The 12,312-nt window shown below is 31.5% G+C and overlaps 2 protein-coding genes and 1 pseudogene across 4 annotated transcripts; all 3 read left to right on the forward strand.

Moving 5' to 3' along the window:
• Window positions 1–1,843: 1,843 nt before the first annotated feature.
• On the forward strand, window positions 1,844–3,655 carry LOC145009187 (uncharacterized; annotated as a pseudogene). Its single transcript, XR_013663765.1, has 6 exons — window positions 1,844–2,268; window positions 2,349–2,456; window positions 2,600–2,675; window positions 2,746–3,002; window positions 3,079–3,215; window positions 3,378–3,655. The product of XR_013663765.1 is annotated as an uncharacterized LOC145009187 (transcript).
• On the forward strand, window positions 1,922–2,272 carry LOC145009394 (uncharacterized). Its single transcript, XM_078968101.1, has one exon. The coding sequence runs from the start codon at window positions 1,922–1,924 to the stop codon at window positions 2,270–2,272; it is 351 nt and encodes a 116-aa protein (XP_078824227.1).
• A 3,481-nt stretch (window positions 3,656–7,136) lies between the features above and the next one.
• On the forward strand, window positions 7,137–10,205 carry LOC145009185 (uncharacterized). 2 transcript variants are annotated; one of them, XM_078967866.1, is made up of 7 exons: window positions 7,137–7,248; window positions 8,506–8,854; window positions 8,935–9,043; window positions 9,185–9,276; window positions 9,345–9,603; window positions 9,682–9,825; window positions 9,926–10,205. In XM_078967866.1, the coding sequence occupies exons 2-7, from the start codon at window positions 8,508–8,510 to the stop codon at window positions 10,019–10,021; spliced, it is 1,047 nt and encodes a 348-aa protein (XP_078823992.1). In that variant the 5' UTR covers window positions 7,137–7,248; window positions 8,506–8,507; the 3' UTR covers window positions 10,022–10,205. The 2 variants fall into 2 exon arrangements, with proteins under 2 accessions (XP_078823992.1, XP_078823991.1); XM_078967865.1 differs by lacking the exon at window positions 7,137–7,248 and having other exon boundaries at window positions 8,434–8,854.
• The last annotated feature ends 2,107 nt before the right edge of the window (window positions 10,206–12,312 follow it).

Consider the following 12,312-nt stretch of genomic DNA (forward strand, 5'->3'; position numbering starts at 1 on the left):
GAGGTTGTTGATGGATCATTGTAACAAATGTTTCTAGCTTTGGTATTTGTTTTCACTCATGTTAAACCGGGGTATTACATGGTTGTTTTATATAATATTTTATTTTTATTTCCAGTCATACATCAAAAATAACAACTAAATGAAATTGATTTAGTTTACTAAATCAGTTGTATTTTTAAGTTTTCACTTTTATAAATACAAGTATCAACATTAACATAAAAAAGACACAATAATTATTTTGATTTAATTGCTACGAAATTATAGTTGCAAATGCATCAGATACATAAATACCATATGTTTATTACATGTTTGGTCCCTTTGGTTTGCTGAAATTAACTTATTTAGCCCGTAAGATTAATTTCATGATTGAAGGTCCTGAAAACTACACATTTGTGTATTACATGTTTGGTCCCTCTGGTTTGCTCAAATTAACACATTTAGCCAACAAGATTAATTTCATCATTGATGGTCCATAAAACTACACTTTTATAACATTTTTGGGCCCCTTATTCCATTGACGTTAAAGGGAACCCTTCATGCACCAAGCATGTAATTTACTCTTAATAGTAATATGAATGTAACCTTTCAATCTCCATATGAACAAAAAAAAATATAGACTTAAACGTTAAGGGTTCGTTTGATAGTTAATAACTGAGTTAGAAGTTAGAAGTTTAAACTGAGTCAGATTTAACAATGGATACCAAACACTTGGAGTCAATCCAAAGTTATTTTTTGTAGTCCGGATCAAAAGAAAAGGAGTGGAACCAAATCATGAAAATGGAAATGAAACTAATCATGGAAATGAAACTAAACGTAATCATGAAATGATTTTATCATTCATAAAAAAATAATGTACACTTATATTTAACCCAAAATGCAATATAATTTTATTTCTAACACAATATAGTTAGGAGAAAGCAAATTCATCGTCCTTTTCAAAAAAACAGAAGATGTATCGATATGTTTTTTTCATAATCATTTTATGAACCCCAAAAAATAATGGTAAAATAAAAGCCAGAACAATAGATAACACCAGATATGAAACTATTATACCCCTGCATGTACGTACCTAACTAGAAACTATTCAACAAACGTAACTATCCAACTGAAAACAATCCGACGAAAGGCTGAAACGAACAATCTCATTTTCGCTGCATGAAAACTATCTAGCGCTGCAGCATCGTGCGGGTACGCCATTAGTGTGTATATATATATATATATATATATATATATATATATATATATATATATATATATAAGAAATATTAACACTAAAACAAAGTGATGAATTCAGGTGACAATTCATCTTCTTGAAGAAAAAAAAAAGCTAAAAGTTTTGTCCCTAATATTTTACCCGTCAATCGTTCTTCAAATTAACTAATGTAATTATCTATGATTTTGAATGTATTTATATGTGATGAAGAATATCGTTCAACTAATAAAACAAGAAAATGTTGTGTACAAAGATGTTCTTAATGATTATAAATATTTATCGATTTCAATGTATCATCTATACATTTTAACAATATCAATAACCATAACTTTTTTTTTAATAATTATTATGTAATATCTGTAGACATTTGTATGTTTTTTATATGTTTCTCGCGTTTAACACGGATTATAATCTAGTGTAAATTATATAACGATAATCATATTTCAAATCAACTTTGCAAGCACATGAATCCAGTTGTTTTAAAGAAGTAAAAAAAATATGACTAAAAAAGATTAATAGAGAAAAACATGTTCTTGCATTTTTTAAGAAAAAATTCATCCACCAATTTCAAATTGATCAAAAAAGGAAAACAAAATTTTTTATTTTTATTTTTCTTTCATTCCGACTCGATAAACTTACATTATCATTTTTCTCCTCCATCTCCTCATCCTGATGCCCTGTGGTTTCCTTTTGACTATATCGAAAGAAATGGAAGCTTCGTTATGCAGGAAGCTCGGTGACCCAACAACCCAACCGGATTCATCGGAAAACAACGCTCTCACTGTCTCAACATCTCACCCTATTCCTAAACTCACTTCTCCAACTTCAATCAGAGTTCGAATCAAGTCCACCGGCTTGAATTATGCCAACCACCTTCAGGTCCTCAATAAGTATCAAGAAAAATTCGCCTTGCCTTTCGAACCTGGATCCGATTACTCCGGTATTGTCGAATCCATCGGTCCTAAAGTCACCAAGTTCAAAGTCGGCGATCCTGTTTGTTCCTTTGCCGGTGTCGGTTCTTTCGCCCAATTTATCATTGCCGAAGAGAAGGATTTGTGAGTAATCGTTTCATTTTTCTGGATACGAAGCTTGATTATGCGCTGAATTTTTCACTAAACATTTCTCTCAATTGAAGGTTGGAGTTCCTGATGGATGTGATCTGGTGGCTATCGGCGCACTTCTAGTTGCATAGGGAACATCTCATGTGGCATTGGTTCATAGGGCCAATCTCAAGTCTGGTCAGGTAATCATTCACTATCAGTTTATATTGTCAATTTCTTCAAAAAAAAACATTTTCTCTTTTGATTTATGTTACCATTGATCATACTAAGCATCTGATTTACAAATAATCATGTGAAAACTCGAAATTTTTTCAATGATTTGCAGGTGCAGCTGGGGGTGTTGGTCTTTCAGCTGTTCAAATAGGAAAAGTCTATGGTGCCATTGCCATTACTGTTGCTAGGTGTGTAATTCGCTATACTGCTTTTAGTTTTACATCGATTGTGAAAATGCTTTTGTTTGAAATCTCAAAGGAACTGAGAAAGTGGAGTTCTTGAAGTCAATGGGTGTGGATCATGTTGTTGACTTGAGTAAAGGAGGTGTTATTGAAAGTGTAAAGTCGTTCTTGAAAACCAAAAAGCTTAAAGGGGTTGATGTTGTGTATGATCCTGTTGGAGGCAAGCTTATGAAAGAAAGCATGAAGTTGTTGAATTGGGGAGCACAAATTTTGGTAATAGGGTTTGCAAGTGGTGAAGTCCCTGTTATTCCTGCTAATATTGCTCTTGTTAAGGTAAACAACTTTATTAACTTTTTGGTATTAAATGAAAGACCCACAAAATGAACTTTTGTATTATTTTTTCTTTCAGAATTGGACAATTCATGGACTCTATTGGGGGAGCTATAAGGTACATCATCCAAGTGTACTTGAAGACTCTTTAAAGGAGCTGCTATCTTGGTTGGCAAGAGGCTAATTTACATTTGTAATTCATACAAACTCCAAGAGGTAACAAGCGTTCAATTTTGATTATTGCTCAAATGCCTAATATACCCTTCACGAATATACTTGAATAACATGACTTTTGGTTCTAATTAAGACCATCCATATGACTTAACTTTGGTTTTACCATAGAGAAACATTGAAATTAACATGAAAAACTTGTTGCAGGCGAACCTTAAATTTTCGGATATTAAGGACAGAAAAGTAATTGGGAAGGTGATGATTACTTTTAATGACCCCAAAAGCATAACCACTAAGCTCTGGACCAAAACTTATGCAAATTCTGTAGAAAGTAGCCCTTACAAAACCATAGTATCTGCAATGCTGTTTTAGCATAAATAATGTTTCCTTGTTAAATGAAATGTAATGTTAGTAATAATGTTGACTGATTGTATTAGGATTCATGGAGAAAGGATCAGTTTATGATAATTGGTTTTTGTTGGATATATGCTGAACAAGGTTTTGTTGCTTTATTTTTAGTTCCTGTTTTGGGGTTCTCATAGCTGATAAATTTTGTATGATATCTTTATCAACACAAAAAGATTCTAATGTGAAATTCTTGAATTCGGTGTCATGATCACTCCTAAGATGCTTCACTTGTTGTCTAGAGACAACTCAATATGTTTTATGAATGAAATAATTTCATCAGATGTGTCCTCTTTTTTCTTAGAAACATAACTCATGTAAGTAAAACTTGGGAATTCATCAACTATAACCGATGAGTATCTTTTTTCCTACAAGGCTTTGGGTTTTGAACATGAATTGGTCCACGTGATGTTGGGGGAGATGAGAGTTGATGGAAGAACATTTTTTTTTAATCTAAAAGAGGTTTTGTGTTGCTTTCATTTTCACAAGATTAACAAACTTTGTTTATAACAAACTTTATTTTTAGAATTCCTCTAACAAGCTCATCATTTGACAACTTTGAGGTTGTCTTAAAGTTTAGATGAGACAGACGCTTATGTCGTAACCATTTCAAAATAGATCGAGTCTTTGAAAGAAAACAGATCTTCATTTCTTTGTTTCCCGTGAACATATCAAAATATAGATATCTTGAATCTTTTTAGCACTCAAAACTACTTTCCTTTCAGTGTTAATGATGTCGTCTTATGATCATGTTATAAAACAAAGCTTTAAAATTTATATCCCATTTATTCCACTCAGCTAAAAGACAATAGGCAGTGTACTTAGTCATGCAATAGTAGAGTAGAGTAACTAAGAGTCGTACACATGGAACTGAATTCTAGTTAAGAAAATAATACTAATAGTCGAACTATTTTTCAGGTTTAGAAAAATTTACTTAAAGTAATCTACTAAAAACACTTTAAACTAAAGCAAAGAACTAGAAAACGAGTTTTGATCAAGATTTAAAAGATATTTTCGTTTAGCTTCGAATCCCCCATTTCCTATAGTTAATTTCAAGCAATGGATTATTTATGTTGGTTATCAAATTAAAAGTTATTAGTTATCATGATCAGACTAATTAGTGTATGTCAATTTATGAACATTAACCTCAATGATCATGCAAGCTAAGTACACCAAATTGATTTTAAGATAGATTTGGACTATGAATGAATATATATATATATATATATATATATATATATATATATATATATATATATATATATATATATATATATATATATATATATATATAAGGATTATCTATCTATGATCAAGATAAACAATCAAACATATATTATGATGTAACTAGGTATAAGACCCATGTATTACATGGGTTCATTTAAAAGAAAATAAATTAAATATGACAATTCTAAACATTTGAATTTTGAAAAAGTTTGAATTTATAAGAAAAATAAAAAAAATATTGAATTATTAAAATTAAAATTTTTTCTCTTTTAAATTTGAACAAATAATTTAGGTAAATAAACAAAGGAAACTAATGAAGTTTTAATTTAAAAATGTTGAAATTAGAAGGAAAGTTAATTATTAAAATTGATATGCATTTATTATTATATTTATTGCAATTATTATATTTAAATGTTATATGAAGTTTAATTAAATGGAAAAAACCACAAAATGCCATGTGGAAAAATTTTAATTGAAAATAACCACAAAATAACATATGACCAAATGAATGAGAGTGTGACATTTGGTAAAATTATTTTCATTTATTAGAGTAGATGCGATTCCTTTATCAAATTTAAATTTGTATTTCCCTTATATCCATAAAATATATTATTTTAATAACTCAGTTTCCTTTATCAAATTTAAACTTTCCAAAATCGGATTCAATAGTAACCTACCTATTTAATCGTCATTAATTTCATTCATAATTCTACCTAATTTGAATTTGTATTTTCCATATATGATTTTTTTAATGATCGTGATTTTTTTCTCTCTAAAAATATTTAATGCATTTATTTTTAGATAATGTTCTCTCATTATAATTATTATTTTCCTCATATAAAGTAATAAAACTTACCGATATATATATATATATATATAGAGAGAGAGAGAGAGATACATATATATTTCGATTTTATAAGCAACATTAACATTAAAATAATATGATTAATTTTTTATTATATAACATACCAACCTATTTTGTTTTTATCTTTATATAGTAATTATAAAATTTATAAATTTACACAATAAATATACATATTTCGAATATTGTCATAGTATTATACCTTACAAAATAAAATTCCCTCCAAAATAATTTTCGTCAATAATTTCATCCATAACTTCACTCATTCTAAATTTGTATTTGCCTTATATAAAAATTTTTAATGATCTCGATTTTTTCCCTCCAAAAATATTTCAAGGAATTATTTTTTTAGATAGTATTCTCACATTATAATTATTATTTTTCTCATATAAAATAACAAAACTTACCAATATGCCTCTCTCTCTCTGTATATATATATATATATATATATATATATATATATATATATATATATATATATATATATATATATATATATATATATATATATATATATATATATAACGACCCAAAAATCCTATAATAAACGACGTTAGTTGTTTCGTTACTCAAAGAACTATTTATGCAAAATATTTTAGTTTTATGAGGTTAAAAGAGAATAAATTAACTAAAAATAGTATTATTTAATATCAAAAAAAAATTATCACAAAAAATGTGCAAATTAATTTGATTTATGGAATTATTAGGATAAAAATAATTAATTTTAGGGTTTATTATGAGTTGAGGGCTAAGATGTCATTTACAGAAATCTAATTTGTCAAGAATACTAGGGTTAGTGTTAGTGTAAATGGGGTACAATACTAAGAATTAAGGGGACTGGCAAAAATTTGGAGTAACCCCAAGGTGAAGGATCGATCCTTATCCTTGTGTCCATCCACTCACGTGAATATATAATAATAATAAGAAAAAAAAAAAACCGATCACTACTTCCTTCATTGTGTGCGTCGTCGGTTGAAGGCCAAGAAGAAAAGAAAAAACCAATGTTTTAAAACCCGGGTTTTTGGTTGACCCAGTATGATGACCGGTTCACAGGTCAACCGGTTCAACCGGTTGAACCGCCGGGTCAACCCGATTTATGGTCTTTCTCTATTTTTATATATTTTTACTTTCATGCATAATGCATAAACATATAAAACCAATAATTTAATGTCCACAAAGTTTAAATATTTAAAAACATTGAAAAACATTGATGAAACCGCAAACGGCTCGTTGTTTTGGTCTTCGCTACTTGTTTTCAACTATCCAAACCCTATTAAAACGGGTCAATCCGGTTTTAACCGGTTCGACATAAGCGGTTGAACCGCGGTTTAGAGGAAACCCGGCCGGTTCGATCCGGTTCGTATTTTTACAAAAAACCGGTCTCAATTGACCCGCCTTCTACCCCGGGTCACGGTCCGACCGGTTGAACCGGCCGGGTCAACCCGGGTTTTAAAACATTGGAAAAAACAAACGTGAGCGGCTTGGAGGGGAAGAAAAGTCGAGACGAGCAAGGAGGAAGAAGAGAGAAGGATCTGCTTGATCGATCCTAGAGGGAAGACGGCTGCGATTCTTGGCTTAATTGTGGTAAAAAAAAATTCTCTTCTAATCTCTTTCCTTGTGTTCATATATCAAACTCTTGGTCAATTGAAGATTGTTGTTGTTAATTTCCTTCCTAATTGATGATTACAATCTCATCTTCTTCTTCCAAGAAACCTTTGAAAGTTCATATGTTTAATTCTAATTCTATTGGGTGTATTTTGATGGTTTATTGCTGTCAAAACGTGGTTATGAACACCCTTAAGAATTCTTAGTTCATGTTCATGTATTACTCCATGTTTTGGACACCTTGTTTTCTTTGTTGATTACTAATTTGAACCTTGGTGTGAGGATAAAATTGCTATTAATGTTTCTTGACAAGTTTCTACTGTTAAGAACTCAATTTTTATCTTTATGGGTGTTTTTGGTTATGACTTAATAGGTTAAGTGGTCAAAAAGTCCTTACAATGCATTACTGGGAAATTCTGAAAATTTCCCATTATGTCCCTTTTTTGAAAAAAAATGTAGAAAAATCATCAGAACTCGTATCAGTGATCCGTAAACTCTCAAAGTTTTCATTTTGAGTTTTGTTTGTCCATGAATTTTTCCAAGACCTGTTGTTGCCTCCAATTTAGGTGAAAATCGCCTTTTTCATTGCCTGGTCGGAAATTAGCTGTACGGATAGACTGTTTTGTAAAAATCATATAAAATTGTAGAAAAATCGTTTGGACTTTTAAAAGTACTTTCTGAAAAGCTAAAAGTATAAACTACTGGAATATACAAAATTTTTGTATAATTTGCAGTCCTTGGTGGTGTTAAAATGGCTTTGAACAGGTGGCTGTTACGGGTCAAAATCTTGAAGTTTGTTCTAAACGTTTAGGCATTCTACTCTCAATGTTTTTGTGTCCCTAATATTTTACCCATCAATCGTTCTTCAAATTACACTAATGTAATTATCTATGATTTTGAAGGTATTTATATGTGACGACGAAGAATATCGTTCAACTAATAAAACAAAAAAAATGTTGTGTACAAAGATGTTCTTCAATGATTATAGATATTTATCGATTTCAATGTATCATCTACACATTTTAAGAATACCGATAACCATAACTTTTTTTTAATAATTATTATGTAAAATTTGTAGACATTTATATGTTTTTTTTATACGTTTCCCGCGTTTAACACGGGTTATAATCTAGTGTAAATTATATAACAAGAATCATATTTAAATTTACATTTTCATTTTTCTCCTCCATCTCCTCATCCTAACGCCCTGTGGTTTCCTTTTGACTATATCGAAAGAAATGGAAGCTTTGTTATGCAGGAAGCTCGGTGACCCAACAACCCAACCGGATTCATCGGAAAACACCGCTCTCACTGTCTCAACATCTCACCCTATTCCCAAACTCACTTCTCCAACTTCAATCAGAGTTCGAATCAAGTCCACCAGCTTGAATTATGCCAACTACCTTCAAGTCCTCGGTAAGTATCAAGAAAAATTCGCCTTGCCTTTCGTTCCTGGATCCGATTACTCCGGTGTTGTCGAATCCATCGGTCCTAAAGTCACCAAGTTCAAAGTCGGCGATCCTGTTTGTTCCTTCGCTGGTGTCGGTTCTTTCGCCCAATTTATCGTTGCCGAAGAGAAGGATTTGTGAGTAATCGTTTCATTTTTCTGGATACGAAGCTTGATTATGCGCTGAATTTTTCACTAAACATTTCCCTCAATTGAAGGTTTGGAGTTCCTGATGGATGTGATCTGGTGGCTGCCGGCGCTCTTCCAGTTGCGTACGGAACATCTCATGTGGCATTGGTTCATAGGGCCAATCTCAAGTCTGGTCAGGTATTCATTCACTATCAGCTTATATCGTCAATTTCTTCAAAAAAAAAAAAACATTTTCTCTTTTGATTTATGTTACCATTGATCATACTAAGCATTTGATTTACATGTGTGAAAACTCGAAAATTATTCAATGATTTGCAGGTGTTGCTAGTTCTTGGTGCAGCCGGAGGTGTTGGTCTTGCAGCTGTTCAAATAGGAAAAGTTTGTGGTGCCATTGTCATTGCTGTTGCTAGGTGTGTAATTCTCTATACTGCTTTTAGTTTTACATCAATTGTGAAAATGCTTTTGTTTGAAATCTCAGAGGAACTGAGAAAGTAGAGTTCTTGAAGTCAATGGGTGTGGATCATGTTGTTGACTTGAGCAAAGGAGGTGTTATTGAAAGTGTAAAGTCGTTCTTGAAAACTAAAAAGCTTAAAGGGGTTGATGTTGTGTATGATCCTGTTGGAGGCAAGCTTATGAAAGAAAGCATGAAGTTGTTGAATTGGGGAGCACAAATTTTGGTGATAGGGTTTGCAAGTGGCGAGGTCCCTGTTATTCCTGCTAATATTGCTCTTGTTAAGGTAAACAACTTTCATAATCTTTTTTGTATTAAATGAAAGACCCACAACATGAACTTTTGTATTATATTTTTCTTTCAGAATTGGACAATTCATGGACTCTATTGGGGGAGCTATAAGATGCATCATTCAAGTGTACTTGAAGACTCTTTAAAGGAGCTGCTATCTTGGTTGGCAAGAGGCTTAATTACCATCTACATTTCTAATTCATACAAACTCCAAGAGGTGACAAACAAGAGTTCAATTTTGGTTATTGCTCAAATGTCTAATATACTAGAATAAACTTTGGTTTTCTCAATCAATTAACATGAAAAACTTGTTGCAGGCGAATCTTGCATTTTCGGATATTAAGGACAGAAAAGTAATAGGGAAGGTGATGATTACTTTTGATGACCCCAAAAGCATAACTTCTAAGCTCTAAACCAAAACTTATGCAAATTCTGTAGAAATTAATCCTTACAAAACCATAGTATCTGCAATGCCGTTTTAGCATAAATAATGTTTCCTTGTTAAACGAAATGTAATGTTGGTAATAATGTTGACCAATTGTAATTGGGATTCAATGGAGAAAGGATCAGTTTATGATATTTGGTTTTTGTTGGATATATGCTGAACAGGGTTTTGTTGCTTTATTTTTAGTTCCTGTTTTGTATGATACCTTTATCATCACAAAATGATTCTAAAGTGAAATCCTTGAATTCGATGTCATGATCACTCTTAAGCTCTTTCACTTGTTGTCGACAGACAACTCGATACGTTTTATGAATGAAATAATTTTCTTAGAAACATAATCCATATAAATGTGTTTGATTAATGCATATGGAGCGAAGGAAAAATACTATGACACTCTAAAGGAAAACGATTTAATGAATTTTCTTTCTTGTTACACTTTCGGCATCTTAACATAATGTTGTCAGTTCTTTTGGTTCCTTTCTCACGAGGGCAGCTTTAGGCTTCATGAGATTTGTCACCACAGTTATAATATTTTCTCTTTCCAAATTTCATTTTCTTTGATGTTGAGGAATTACCTGTGAAAGATTTATCAATGTGAGAACTTTTAACTTTCCAGATTTTGTTAAATTTTAATTGTTTAACTTGATTTGAACGCTTCATATTGATAAACATATGGATATGTTTTGATTGTGATTACATGCATCAACCTAAGAGATTGTGTCAACATCAGCTGATGTTGATGATCTCTCTCAATGTTGATAAAAGTTGAGGTTTCACTATGAACTCTTTTAGCTTGCTTATCATCAGTGTTGATGTTACAATGTTTAATGCAAAATGTACTTCACCATTAGAAACTGGAAATTTAATTTGAGTTTTAACAGCATGTTTGGTAGACTCTTGAAAATGACTTTTCGCATATGGATTCTTTGCAGTAATGTGCCTTATCAGACTAGTCTTACCAAAATAATCTATTACATAATGTTTAATAATTATGTCTCGATCCTTAGATTCATCGGACTTGACAAACTTTGTATTGAAATCATGAATTAATTCATCCGTTTTCAGGAAAACATGGTTCATGTTTTATTCATTCATAAATATCAAAAGCTTCTTAAAATTCACCACCAATTACTTTTGTATCTTGAAAAGAAATTTGATCATTTACGATTTTGGTAACGGTAGTGTGAGATGTGGTCCAGTTTTTTTATGATTCTTTTGATGTTTCTAGAGTCATTAACAATTTTATTTCTTTCATCAATGAGAATCTTATTTATCACCTTCTGGTTTGGTAAATCAGTTGTCATGTTTGAGAGTTCAGTTAATTTTGTGTTAAGCTTTGAGAACATATCATTATTTTTTTGTTTAAGTTATAATTTTTCTTGATGAGGTTTCTCGAGATCGAAACACAGATAATCAACCATCAATGGCTTCTCATTATCAATATATTTATTGAACTTGGAAAACTGATGGATAGAAAGAAGATTGATCCCAATTTAGCATCACATTGTCTTTGACATCAGCTTGAATCTTCTATATTTGCCATCAGACACAAATCTTTTCTTTCAATTTTCTTATAATCAGATGTTGCTTCTGAGCTTCCCAATTATCTTCTTCGGATGTCAGAACCTTTATACCATATTTTCCTTTTTAGTGAGGCAACCAATCTTTTATTGTAATACTTTGTTTCAGGACATTCCTTAATTTAGGGTTCTTGGACGGTAATTCGATAATGTAAAGGCTTTGGGCTTTAAGAAAGTAAAGTTTGGACCTTATTGAAGGTTGATAATATTGCTTATGAGATCTAAGTCCTTGATTCGTATGCTAGAACCAAAGGGTAAAATGGGAAAAGTTATATGTTGGGTGTTTTGCATGGATTATGGTTTTAGTTCAACATGTGTTACACCAAAAGTAACTATACAGGATTATGGGATTTTTCAATACATTTATGCGCATATAAAGAACACCAAAAACGAAGTTGAAAAGAAGAAGTTATGGTTGTTTAAAGTTGAATTGGGAGTTGGGGATTTTGCCCTATGCAGGGCGTAGGAGATCTACGCATGGCGTAGATGCTGGAATCAGATCTCGATTTAATGATCTACGCATGGTGTAGATTTTGCTATGTAGGGCGTAGCCGTTGTTGACCAAAACCCTAACCCTAATGTTTTGAGCCCTAATTAAGGGCTCTAATTTCTTGGAAACCTTCCCATATCGAACCTCCATCACCTTATATTGTTCCTTTGAAACCCTAGCCACCAATTC

This window comes from Lactuca saligna, chromosome 8, assembly GCF_052625555.1.
Source record: "Lactuca saligna cultivar CGN05327 chromosome 8, ASM5262555v1, whole genome shotgun sequence".
Lineage (NCBI taxonomy): Eukaryota > Viridiplantae > Streptophyta > Magnoliopsida > Asterales > Asteraceae > Lactuca > Lactuca saligna.